General features: G+C 39.1%; 1 protein-coding gene across 6 annotated transcripts; it reads left to right on the top strand.

The window, feature by feature from the left end:
- Positions 1 to 1,455: 1,455 nt before the first annotated feature.
- Positions 1,456 to 12,090, top strand: gdpd2 (glycerophosphodiester phosphodiesterase domain containing 2). Of its 6 annotated transcripts, XM_020588471.1 has the most exons (18): positions 1,456 to 1,572; positions 1,684 to 1,738; positions 3,890 to 3,961; positions 4,118 to 4,335; positions 5,055 to 5,158; positions 5,318 to 5,411; positions 5,650 to 5,709; positions 5,802 to 5,900; positions 6,042 to 6,132; positions 6,736 to 6,881; positions 7,525 to 7,607; positions 8,136 to 8,295; positions 8,383 to 8,589; positions 8,673 to 8,821; positions 9,632 to 9,779; positions 9,874 to 9,950; positions 10,048 to 10,064; positions 11,449 to 12,090. In XM_020588471.1, exons 4-18 carry the CDS (start codon positions 4,252 to 4,254, stop codon positions 11,520 to 11,522), a joined length of 1,593 nt encoding a protein of 530 aa, XP_020444127.1. In that variant the 5' UTR covers positions 1,456 to 1,572; positions 1,684 to 1,738; positions 3,890 to 3,961; positions 4,118 to 4,251; the 3' UTR covers positions 11,523 to 12,090. The 6 variants fall into 6 exon arrangements, with proteins under 6 accessions (XP_020444127.1, XP_020444206.1, XP_020444338.1 ...); XM_020588550.1 differs by lacking the exon at positions 3,890 to 3,961; XM_020588823.1 differs by lacking the exon at positions 10,048 to 10,064 and having other exon boundaries at positions 1,457 to 1,572.
- Positions 12,091 to 13,541: the final 1,451 nt, after the last annotated feature.

The following is a 13,541-nucleotide window of genomic DNA, read 5'->3' on the forward strand; positions in this document are numbered from 1 at the left end:
GTTCGGCATGATGGGGCTTTTCCAAACAGGTTTCAAGTCTGAGCGAGTCTCATACCACAGGTGACTGAAACAAAACCCACATTTCACCGGCAGGTATGAAAACCACATAGGGGAGATGCACAGGCACAAGTTAAAACGCTATGAAAAACTTTCAGGCATTGTAGCTGTATAGTACTAAAGTATCATCAAATGCTTTAATGGAGATCTTCAGTTAAATGATATATGACAAGCAGTTCATTAATGCAGGATTCACAGAATGAATGATGCCCCTTGGCTACGTCTCACAGTTCAGTCTCAGTTTCTAACATGAACTGGGCAGCTCCCTAGGAGATTAGTTACATTCATTCTCATAAAGATAAAGACTCACTGTGTATTCTCTTTGGTCTTCAGTCAGTAACTCTGTAGTCACACCCTGAGCAGCAGCCATGAGAAATAAACCCACCTCTGCTTTATTTAAGGTCAAATGGACTCTTAGTTTTCTATCCCCTGGACTAATGTATAAACATGGCACTTCATATTGTAGTTCTTGGTACACTCAAAATGAAACATTAGATTAATGAAGTGGAAAACGTCAGGTTCTAAAGACAAAATTGCACAGTCACAGTTGACTTCTTAAATATATTGTATTTATTCTAGCCAGTGAGCATGAAGTGTAGCTACAAGTGTGCATGTCAAATTATACTGAAGAAACAGCTCTACACAGAGAGTTCTTAAACCTACATGTTATCAGAACATAGGACATGCATACACGCATGAACGTCGGGATAAGACCTCACATCATACAAGATCATAAACTTAACTAACAGAACTAAACATACCCAACAGGGAAAGAATATCTGTATCTTAATTCACTGGAAATCATATGATGTATATATTCTCCCATAATTAATGTGGTTAACAACAATGAATAATCTAGGAATTCCATTTATGGTGTTGACATATGAAGCTTGAAATAATTTGGTTTGTAAAGTCCCACTTCTGTAGGACTTTTCAACAACTAACCAGCATGGACCACGACATGGTTAAAGTGAGAGGAATCGGACAGTTTGAAAACTACTAGGCTTTTTAAATCTGCTAGAATACAAGGGAAAACATTTAAACACAATTCACAGTAATAAAACGGAATATAAACCTACATATATTAGGTTTTTAGGGTATTATAAGGGCCAAAGTTATATGTCAAGAAAGTGTTTCAGTGGGTCAAGTTGTCTCCATTTAGATATTATATCTACATTTTAAAAATAAAGTTTGGCTGTTTTAATGTTTTATTTAACGTGACTTTGATTTTCTCTCCTTATAACATCTAGGCCTGTTTTACAGAGATGTCGGTACTGGATGCAGGTCATTTTCTACCTATAGGCGACAAGTTTGACTTTGATGGTTACCTGAGATGAACTGATTGGCCCCGCCCTCATATTAGGCCACGCCCCGTTCATCCAGTGGCGCCGTTCATAGTGACTCTGACAGAAAGTGAAAAGGATGTGACAGAGGGAGAGCAGGGACAAATACTGGGTTTCCCGAGCACTGTGTCACTGGTTTGACTACACGGAAAATGTAAAGGTGCACTTTACGGTAAGTCATTTTGGATTTATTAGATTTTGCAGATATAGATAGGTAGGCTATTAGTTAAACCAGTAAGATATATATTTGGACTACTTTATTCTCCTTTTTGCTGATGTTCAGGAACGTTTTGACAAAGGATAAGAAACTTTGGTCGTGCACCTCAACCTTCGCGCTGGTAAGTGGTTAAATAAATTGAGTGTGTTCCCTAAATGTAAAGAATGTCATTTTTAATTAAGAGATACTGTAGACAGGAGCATTCCATTTTCTCCTACTGGCCTAAAGCTGAGAGGTTTAAGCTTAACGGTCTATCACATCAGGCTTTCAGTTCAACATCTATTCACAATGTAATGGCTTCACTGAACATAATAAACGGCAAAGCAAATGGAAGAAAGGACGAACAAGAATAGAGAAGAATAGAAAAACGAAAAAACTAAGGTGCTAAATTTATAGTGGCATTCTAACTTCCGGTTAAAGTGTATAGGACTTAGCCCTTATTAGTTTGTTACACTGAATTTGTTCGGTGTTTTGTGAAAATTGTATTGGTAACATTTGTTGGTCTTTGGTTCTTGTTACCATTGCTAACTCTGAGAGACGAGAAAGTCCAAGTAACTTCAAAACAGTGCTGATTTATTCAAAGGATCACAGGTAAAATTAACACTACACGCTCAGGTATCTTGCACCTCCAAACTGCTCGCAGGCAGATGTAAGATGAAAAGACCCTGAACCCACCAGACCTATACATTTATCTCTTCGGTTGGGCAGGACTCTTCAAGTATCACAAAAATATCTCAAATACTTTAGACCTTTTTTTTTGTATAACGTTGATTTGTTATTATGAAGTTGTGTAATGGTCTCGCTTGTACGCCATGTGACTGGCACTGACCAATTGCCCTTGAGTCATAATTAAAACACAGCTGAAGAAGCAGCAATGAGCAAATATGTGATCAATTTAATAAAGACGACGTCCATGGTGTGCGTTGGAAACTTATTTTCGTGACAGAAGAAGGGTTTATTTTTGTTGCTGAGGTAAGTCAGAATAAAAGCTGGGTTTTTGTGATAATGTTTTCTTTAGCGCTATTTTCACTTATATACATATAATGTAAATTGTATAAATATGTTCATTTGTTGTATTCACAACACAAAATAGGGCATAAATAAAATAAAGCAGCAGACCAAAATATTCTTCGTCCGATGGGAAGTTCTGCTAAACATTAAGCATCAGTTTGAGTGTTTAGTTTTTACTCGTCCAGCAGACGTATTTATTGGTGCATAAATGTCCATCGTTAAAGAGAATTTATGTGCCCATTTCATCTCTCGTCAATTTGCGCGTAATTACAGTTTACATTGCCAGTCTGCAGAAAGTGAAATGCTAATTGACAAGGCGTGACTGCGGGTATCACAGTGTGCTGCGGCTATAATATATGTAAAGTTAAGCTGTAAGAAATGATATTGTACTTTAAATCATTTTTTTTAAGGTTGCTAATGTATGAGGTAGGAAATGAGAGCAGAAATTAAAGTATCATTAGAGAAATAAACAAAGATGTCTTTCAGCTAAAGGAACACTGCTTTATGGCAGTTAAACAAATGTTTATTCTTTTATTGCAACAAGAACCTTTTACTTGTCACTCCTTAAATGTGTGGCTGCTTGCATATGGCTGTTACTCAATAGTCATTTGAGACTTAAAACTTCCTGCTCTCCTTTTGTAAAGTAAAACAGTACTTCTTGTATTTCATGTCAGTGACATTTAGACCTGCCAAACCAGCTGTTATTGTGGTAATCTCCCAATTATTTAAGGAAGATATTAATGTTGTGGTAGGATGTCATTTTGTTCTATAGAGACATTTCAAGTGGTAACTCAACAAGTGATCTATTGAAAACTTTTACTTAATAACCTGAGGGATCTGAAATAAAATGAGCAATCCAGATGAGTTGGGAAAGGCTCAAATCAAGTCTAACAAGAAACAAGTCGTTTCACAATAGACACTTTTGTTGTTTAGTGTGTCTCTTCCGTATGGGGACAAATAATGTGTGTAGTTTCCCATGTCCTTTGTTATCAGATAAACTGAAACCTGGCACAGCTGTAAAATAACAGGCCCCAGCATGTTACCTATAGTCTTGCTATGACCCATTCTGGGCTACTGCCTATCAACTTGTACATCTCTAGCAACTTAAACATCTATAAACTCCAGTTATTATTCACGTCCAGGAGTATCCTTCAGGTCGTTAGTATGTGAAATGTTTGTTCCTTAGTTAAACTGATTTCATTTCCTTCATCCCCTCTCTGTGCATGGACGTGCCTGTCACTGTGGCTGTTTGTGATGCAAGGGCTTGAACAGTGTGACTTCGCTCTGAGACTGGTCTGTGCACTTCTTTCAATACCCCATGGTGCTGGCCATTGTAAGTGTTCCCAGCAACTAGACCCCCTTTGCACACAGGCTCTATTGAGGGGGTTATTGAGCAGGGTTTGCCTTAATACCCAAAGAAACTCTTTCTCCCTTCCCTCATTTGCTTTCCATCACAATTGTTTTTTTTTTCTCCTCCAACATGCTATAGGTTTAGTGGAATGAGATCAGGCCTCTCCTCGGTATCCAGAGAAAGTATTCATCTGGGCTCTGTCCATCCTTCTCCAAGCTGTGCCCAGAGTGGACTGTATGGGATCTGTGCACTGTGAATGAGGAATTGAAGTGATGACAGGCAACAGCTGCTGCAGACTTTGCAGCAGGGGCTTGTATAGCTGCCACTGGATTGGCTTGAGTGAAAATAGGAGTAAAGTGAGTATCGTCAGCAACATTTGTGTATATTTGATATGATCAGTATAGAGCTCAGATAAGCCTTAGATGTTTTAGTTTTCTGCTATAGACTGTATTGTAGGGTGTGATAGTTATTAAATCATTTTCTAAATTATTTGATTTCAGTTTTCATTTCATTGTACAAACATACACCAAATAAAATAAACTTTACAAATCCATGTTATCAGGTCTTAACAGTCCACCTGACTGAATTCAGAAATAATTTTCCAATGAACTTTTCTGTTAGTGTGTGTTTTAAATGCATTTAAGATAATGAGTGAAAAGAAAACTATTCTCATACTAGAAGGAAATATAAAATATTGTAAAAGTAAAGTGGCGATTACAATGCTAAATATGTACTTGTGTGCCAAGAAAAACAAACTTACAGGTCCTAACAGGTTTGTAATGGACTTAACTGGATTATAAAGGGACCTGAGCATGTTGGCAGGCTGTAGTTCTGCACAAAAGTGAGAGTGGGGAGGAAAGTGGAGGTGTGCTTTTGATGGTGAAAGGGTTTGTTTGTATTGAGTTGTTATGCCACAGTGTGCAAAACCAATTATGTAAAAATGCTGGAATTGTTCCACCGTCTTCACAGATTATGAACTTCACGAAAATCAAACACCCACATGTTGCACACACAGCATAACCTAAAAGGTTTCAAGTGTCAAAATGACTTATTCCACCTGTTCTGTTCATTTCAGCATGCATGCTCCTGGTTTACCTTTGTCACTCTGGTCTCCCTACTTTCTCTGTGCTGGATGTATATTTGTGTGGTTACCTTTAACGACCAAGATGATATTAACTGGTGAGTGCTCACAAAAATTCCCACACATGCACACACAGGGTCCACATTGAAGCTGGCACAAAAGCCCAGAATCCTCTCTTTTCTTTCCTTTTTCTTTTGTTTAGATCAGTGACCTGTATTTTGTTAACATTGTGCTGCCCTCTATTGTTCTATTATCAGGCAGGGATTCACAAAACTAAAGTGGTGGGTGAACTGGTTCATGGTGGGGATCATCACTTCTGCAGTGTTAGCCAGCTACTGCATTCTGCTCCTGGTAAGAACCTAGTATTGGTGCTACGCGGTGAGCAGTAATGATGGAGTGGCTGCCAGATATGGGAGTGGATAATTACCGGCATAGAAATGGGTGTTTAAAATCTTAGCTAAATAAAAAGAACAGTTATCGTTTAGCTTTGTACCATAGAACCAGATATGACATATTTGCATATTTCATCTATAGAATAAGAAGCTAAAGTTGCACTTTCATGTACGATAACTTACACCATTTATTACAGCTCTTTGCGCTGTTTCAAGTTGCCTTAGGAGAACAACTCCACTTACACTGGCTGCACAAGGTACTGCAAACATTTAGCTGTCCAGCTTTTTACAATCATTGATTGTGGATGTTCAAATTGCCCAATGTCATATTTGCTTTTTGTCTGCACAGATCTTTTTGTTTTTTGGTGTGATATTCATTGCTTCCGGGGTCACAGGAATTAGCCTCGGGTGGCAACAAGAGTGGCCGATTGTTCCTCTGTCACTCCAGGTACAGTAAGCATCTCACACCGAGGGTTGAGGACTGTGTGGGGCGATGATAACAACAGTGTAAATGGCTGGTTTATTTACATGGGTCTAAGCTGTCTGTGTACATCACATGTTTCTAATGTGAGTGTTGGACTCTTGGCAGGCCACTGCTCCTTTCTTGCAGTTTGGTGCTGTTGGAGCCTTGACGCTGCTGAGCCCTTTTGTCTTCCAAAGATTCCACAAGGCCAAACAAGGTACGTGTCAGGCATCATTGCAGAGTACACACAGGCAACAACAGCATGTACAGACGCAGACATAAATATCCTCACTGCCTTGCAACGAAACTGGTCTTGTCAATTTTGAAAATGTGGTTAATTTGGCTTTGATCAAAAAACAGCTGCTAAAAGATAAAAATGAACCATCTTCATCCCAGAGAGATGGTACAATAGGTGGACGGGTGACTGATGAATAAAGACCACAGATAAATAAGAATAAAATTAAAAGAACATAATGGCAAAGTATAACACACTAGAGTTTGTGTCTCCTGTGCAAATGTTCAGTGATTACAGGAATGAGCTGTGTCCCTATCTCTAATTAACATAACATTCTATTTTCATGAAACAATCAAAAGACTTGTACAGTCAAGAATTGACATGCTGCATAAAAGTATGTACAGAGATATTCATGTTTCAATTCCTGCAAAGGAAAAACACATACAAAAGAGTGTTTTGAAAAGCAGGATAAACTCACTCCCACAGTACAAATAATCCTCATTATTTGCTCAGACTTCTGAAGGGACATCTGTAGTACTGTAGATAAAGAGGAGTGTTGTGTTATGTGACTTTTGTTCTCACCAGGGTCTCGGCGCCTTATTGCAGTGGCCTTTATAGCCGTGTCAGCAGCCATCTTCCTGTGTCCCCTGCTCATCTGGTCTCCTTGTTTGATAGAGCTGGATGAATTACCTGAAAAACCAAAGCTCATTGGTCACAGAGGTGCACCGATGGTGAGCATCCTGTTTTTACTTGACAACACCCTAATGATTCTCAGGGTCAGTTTCTACTAGTGCTCATGATTGAGGTTATTAAAGCTGGTAGTATATTTAGTCAAAGGAGGGTCATTTAATGATCATTTGGATAATTCGGCATCAAGAAATTGTCATGTACTTAATCCCCTGTAGAAACACACTTTGTCACTTACACTTCAGTGCCAGTCTCCTTGTCCAACTCTTGGCATGAACGTTACTAAGCTGCATTTCCCTATACAACTATTCCTATTTCTAAGTCATACTGAAATATATTTAAAAAAAAGACTAATCTTGTATATACTGAATCAAAATTTCACATCATTCAGAGCAGTTTATACAATGTAGTTTGTTTACTTTTGTAATATGTTAAATTCTTTTGCATGTTCATGTGTTCACATTACAACAAATATTCTCCCACTGGCTCAGGTGTGAACAAATGTCCAGTAGTGCAAAGGCCCCATATGGTGTGCTGCTCTGTCCTTGTTGGTTTGCTTCTCTCCTGGGTCATTGATATGCTCAATTTAACACTGGGTATAGGGTTATGTGCCTTCACACAGCTTCATGGTAGTTTGAGAGTTAAGCACACAAGTGCGTCTCACACATCTGTCATCACTGTGTTCAGCTGGCCCCAGAGAACACCATGATGTCATTCAACAGGAGCGTTGCATGCGGTGTGACAGCCTTTGAGACGGATGTACAGCTCAGGTATGGTGAAAACTGGGTTCATATTTAAATATGAATATATATATAACTTATTTTAAAGTGATTATACATGTGGTTTCTACAGCCCCATTGCATTCAATTAGCACTATCCCTATCAATTAGGTTGCTTTAAAACACCATATACAGCTGACTTGTTTGGAAATGAGGAGCCTAAATATGTGCTTGGAGAGTACATACAGTACATCATGGTGAAAGACCTTTGTCTATCAAACTCTCTGGATACCAAGCATCACTTTTACTGGGGATCCTTGTGCACTTGGACATGTGGAGAAATCCAAGGCTTGACAGGCCAGTTATGGTTGCTAAGCTATGAGTGTTCAATCGCTATTTGTCAGAGGGATTTAGCAGATCATCAGTCAGTCTCAGTGACTTTGCCTGGTGTTATCCTCTCAGTGCTCAGGCAGTTTGTCCTAGTTGTCCACAGGTCAACAAGGTCATCTATTTCTTAGGGTACCTTTAAATTTGTGTTGTTGTTTACATGTACTAATTTTTACCATTTCTCTAATCTAGTAAAGACAGAATTCCCTTCCTGATGCATGACAATAAGTCTGAGTTCTTGTTGAGAACGACAAATGTCAAAAAGATGTTTCCTGATGGACACTTCAACAACAGCGCCAACCTAACCTGGGAGGAGCTACAGAGCCTGAATGCAGGTGAATGGTTTATAAAGGTGAGGGCTTTGCTTTGATACATGCTTGTCCACACACGTGTTCATAAAGCATGCTACTGTTACTGAAACAGTTATTGGACTATCCAGACAGATCCTTTCCGTTCAGTGTCCCAGCTCTCGGAAGAAGAGAAGGAGACAGCCAGGAACCAGACTATACCCTCTTTACTTCAGCTCCTCAACCTCGCCAAGCAGCACAACATCTCTGTGATATTTGATCTGTATAGTTCCAACCAGAAAAATGACACAGTGGACATAGTCAACACCATCCTGAGTTCTGGTATTGACTCGAGCCTGGTAGGTCTAATGATAATCCAGCTGGTGGAACTTGACTGACATGGGGCACATTTTGTTAAGGTGTCATATTTTCCTTTGTATAGATCCTCTGGCTTCCTCCAGCAGAAAGGCAATATGTGAACTCGACTGCTCCGGGTTTCATCCAGTTCTATGACAATGAAGCTGATATGTTAAATGAAGAAGGAAACCACCTGAATATGAAATACAGCAAGTTAGGTACAGGAAAAATCAGGTAAAAAATAAATTTGAAACAAAATACACCCTTGCTCTCTATGTGCTGGTGCCCTGGAGCATGCACAGTAGTGTGCTTATTAAAGGGATTTATGTAGCATGCTGAGACACAGTGCAGACAATGAACATAGAAGCACAGGATCGGCCTTCAGGGGATGACATTCCAGTAACGTCCCAGCCTGGGAGTGTTGTTAAATGGATAAGCAAGCCAACTATAAAAACACACTAAAGAATGAAACGCAGTGTAGCAGCATGTTTTGATGAAGTTCTAAATGAAGTCGCTGTACATGGACTGTTTGAGATTTATGACACAGGCTTTCAACACGTCTCCTAGTCAAACTTGTGAGTGGGCAGCACAAATAAACACTATTTATACAGCAAATTTACACAACTGATCCCATGCATTTGTTCAGTAAAACTGTGGGCAGTATTAACCTCTAGAGTCCCTGCGTCCTCATATGAGGACCGCACAGCTTGGGTTTCCAAAGCTCAGGACTCTAGAGGTTAATGTCAGAGATCATGATGCTTGTGACGACAGGTTGTGTCTTTGTCCCTGACTTTACATGCAGGCAACTCCTGTTATTGTGCAATTCTTTGGTATTTAAACAAAGAAAAGACGTAGGAGTGTGCTATGTACATTTATACACACTTAAATACAACTACAAACATACCATTTAGACTCTGTACATATTTGCATAGTCATGTTTTCTGCTTTCAAAATATCCCCATCTTTTAATTGTATGCACTATTTTTCTTTTCATGTACAATATAATACATGAACAAAGATCTGTGTTGTGTTTGTATCTGACAGGGAACTTCGGAGGAGGAATGTTACAGTGAACCTGTGGGTGGTTAATGAGCGCTGGCTGTTTTCTCTGATGTGGTGTGCAGGGGCCAGCTCAGTTACCACAAATTCATGCCACCTCCTAAAAGACACGGACTGGCCTGACTGGGTCATGGTGAGCACAGCACCATCAACTGAAACATTTGTTTCGAAGCTGACAGGTTTGTGCGAGTATGTCATGCCTTAATTGTCATGTTTGTGTGTTTCAGACACCGCATACATACAAAATAACATGGATGTTAGCGGACGCCGCATCTATTCTGATAATGACTGGACTCTTTCTGTGGTAAGCTGAGCAGGTGTTTGTCGGTTATATAAAAATGTCTGTGAAAGTGAATAGACTGACTCATCCACCTCACTGTGTCTCCCTGGAAAACACACAGGTTATATCACAGAAAAGGTACTGTTACATTTTAATGTTAACTAACAACTAATGACTGCAAATTATTTTCAGGATTAATCATTAAGTCTATAAAATGCCTCTGAATTTCAAAAAAGCCCTAAGTGAGATCTTTAAATTTGCAGCAAATATGGGCTGGGGCAATGTTTGGCCTTATTGCCTAAAAAAAAAGGCTTGAGTGATGAACTAAATATAAAAATAAGTGCAGATTATTTATTGTTTTGATCAACTACCTTAACTGACTAATTGTCTGAGCTCAAGTTAACATACTGACAATAATGATACTAAAACAACTACCTACCTACCGAAGTATAGATGGTTAGCCTTTGGGTGCTGCACAGTGTTCCAAGTAACAGGTCACGTATCTTCAAATAAACAGACAGGTGACAAATGAAAGAAAACCCCAACATGAAGTGTCTTACTAAGGTGTTGGGCCTCCATGTGCCAGCACACCTGCTCCAGCGCACTATGGGATTGACTCTGCAAGTCTCTGGACTCTACTGGAGGGATGAACACCATTCTTCCAAAAGATATTCCCTCATCTAGTGTTCGGATAATGGTGGTGGAGACACGCCGCTCCAAAATCTCCCATAGGTGTTCAGTTGGGTTGAGATCTGGTGACTGTGAAAGCCACAGCATCTGATTCACATCATTTTCATACCAATCAAACCATTAGTGACCCTCATGCCCTGTGGGTGGGGGAATTTTCATTCTGGAGGAGACCGCTAATTTATTCAGAAGTTTCCTCGAGTTTGTCACCTGTCTGTAGTTGCCTATTAATTTTTTTTTTTTTTTTTTTTGTAGTTCTGTTTATCACTTGGGGTTCACACTAAATTTATAACTGTATAATATAACTACAGTGACAAAATTATTGTTGCCAGTAAACAATACAAGCCTGTAAATAAAAGATTTTGGGTTGCCCGGTTCGAAAAGCCAACATTTTTGATCACCTCTTATTAACAGATTTTTACCACTTAAAACTTACCTATCTTTTTTTTTTTCTTTATACTTTTCTGTATTTTAGTCTTACACTTTTATACATTTCTTTTCTTTGGGTGCTGTGACTCTGGTTATCATTGCTGTTGCTACTGGATACCTGAATTTCCCTCAGGATCACTAAAGTATCTGTCTACAGACTTGATGGATGGAAAAATCTTTTACAGTAATGTATTAATAGGAATTGTTCACACCCTGGCAATCCAAACATTGTTCTAATTGATAGTTTTAGTTGACCTAAAATTCATTAAGGAATTATTTAAGTACAAATAAAACAAACATCTACACATGCTGCCTTTTATTAAATAATGGTACCAACTTTTTTCTTTTTTTTTTTTTTTTTACTGAGATGGGTCCCTTCATTTCTCTTCTCAACTGTTTTTAACAGGGTCAGAAAAACGAAGAGACAATATTTCAGCTTGGAACGAGAAAGAACTGTCTCCCTTCTTACCTACTAGGTAGGTTGACTGACTCCAGCAACAGACATTTCAACTCCAAAACTGACATGCATCCTTGTCTGCGTCACTGGAATGGTTTGGCTCTGAGCCAGGAGAAAAGCGAGTTGATGTGAACTGATGTACAATGCATTCTGAACTGATGTTATAAGATGTGAATCAAATATCAGCATAATGCCACTGGATAGCAGTTTTAGGTATTTGTTTCTGTACAAGTGTAGTTGGTTAACTAGGTTTATCGTTTTCTTTTGCTATTGAAAATGTGAAGCGTTCCTCTGATTATATCACTGCAGAGTGCATCGTAGATTCACACACAGAATTGCCTCTTGGCATTTTATGTCATCATTGTGGGTTTTTTTTTTTCCCCTCTGTTGTTGCTATTTCATTGTGTTCAGAAACTTTTTTTTTTTATCCCCATGGTGACACCACTGCACGTAAGATATCTGTGTAGCATAATCTGAGCCAAAAGTACCAAACCTATTTTGTACAATGTCCTGATAGTTCTGTATAACCCTGTAGGTCTACTGTATGAACTGCCATTGTGGATTTTTGATATTATAATCTTCATAAACAGTTATGCTGTTTTTGAAATTCATGTATGTGCTTGCATATTTTATAATGGGTTATCTTGATTTAAAGGCATTACAGTGATAGAAAGTACATGTACTTAAGCACAGTCTTGAGGTAGGCTGCTTGACTTTTTCTTGGTTTTTAAAATTTTATAGCCTATTTGTGTATAACTTTAAATACACTACATTTCAAAAATAAATGTTGTACTTTTTACTCCATTACATTTATATGGCAGCAACTTTGCAGAAGGAAATTTTTAAAAACCTGTAATGGGCATATAAAATATAATGCATCCGTTCTTGTGAAAACCTGACGCCTACAGTACCCATAATGCAACTCGCCCAGTGACGGTTGGGTCGGAGTTTGCTCGCCTAGCCTCCAGCCGTTAGTCGCAGGCAGAGTGGGCTACAGAGGTCTGGTAAGTTCGTTTCTCTCTAACTCCACACTCCAGCCTTTATTCGTTTGCAAACTTGAAGGCTTCAGCCCCAACCGTCGCTGACTCATCTGATAAAGTTTTTCAGACATCGCCCAGCTCCAGCTGGAGCCACAAAGGGTATTGGTTTGTTCTACATACACAGTAGTAACGATACAGTCAATGGTTGCAACTAAACAGACTGATTTAAAGTCGATTGAGTCCCAGGAACACCTAAACTCACCACAAGATGGCGCACGACGCAAGAGATGGTAAATCGGCGACAAGATTCTGATCAGAGAAATACTGAACCATGGACAAGGTATAGTTTCACTAACAAACTGATGCCAACGGATGATAATCAAAGCTAACTGCAGGTGGCATAGTTTAAATATGTTAATAGTGGTACTACAGTGCCCTGTAATATGTGGCTCAGCTAAAGGGTTGTTTTCTATGAAGGCAAGTCGTGTGAGGGGGAGGAGGAACATGTCACCCTGGGACCGTTTTCCCAAAACTCCTGAAAAGTTGTCAGGAAGTAAACCCTCCTGTCACATCTGACCCTCAGTCTGTGGGTGTGGACCACACTGCTGACTGTAACACTTGAGGCAGACGTGCCCAGCAGCTGGATTTAAAACACAACATCTCACTTATTTGTGAAGAAGGAGCGATGGTTGTGGTTGTATAATAATCCGGGACTAACGCTGTCATAACTTTCTTCTAACCCCACTTTTCGAGTGGGCAACATCATGGTGCATAAATATGGTAAGTACCGTTAAATGTACCGTTACGTCGTCATTTCCCTCAAATGTGAAAGTTGTGTAGTAGCCTAAATCTCTGTTAAAGTTTATAGCCAGCTCATTTATCCACTAAACTTTATGTACGACTTTTCACAGACCCACTAGCCTCGCTTATAATTTCTTATGAAACACTAATGTTTTTACACTTACGGGATGAAAAGGGTGAAATACTGTAACTGGAAACTGTTAAACTTCCGGGCTGTTTTTACTGTTTTGAGATGGGTTTTTTTTTTTTCGGTCAAAATGT

This window comes from Monopterus albus, unplaced genomic scaffold (genome assembly GCF_001952655.1).
Source record: "Monopterus albus unplaced genomic scaffold, M_albus_1.0 scaffold2.1, whole genome shotgun sequence".
Lineage (NCBI taxonomy): Eukaryota > Metazoa > Chordata > Actinopteri > Synbranchiformes > Synbranchidae > Monopterus > Monopterus albus.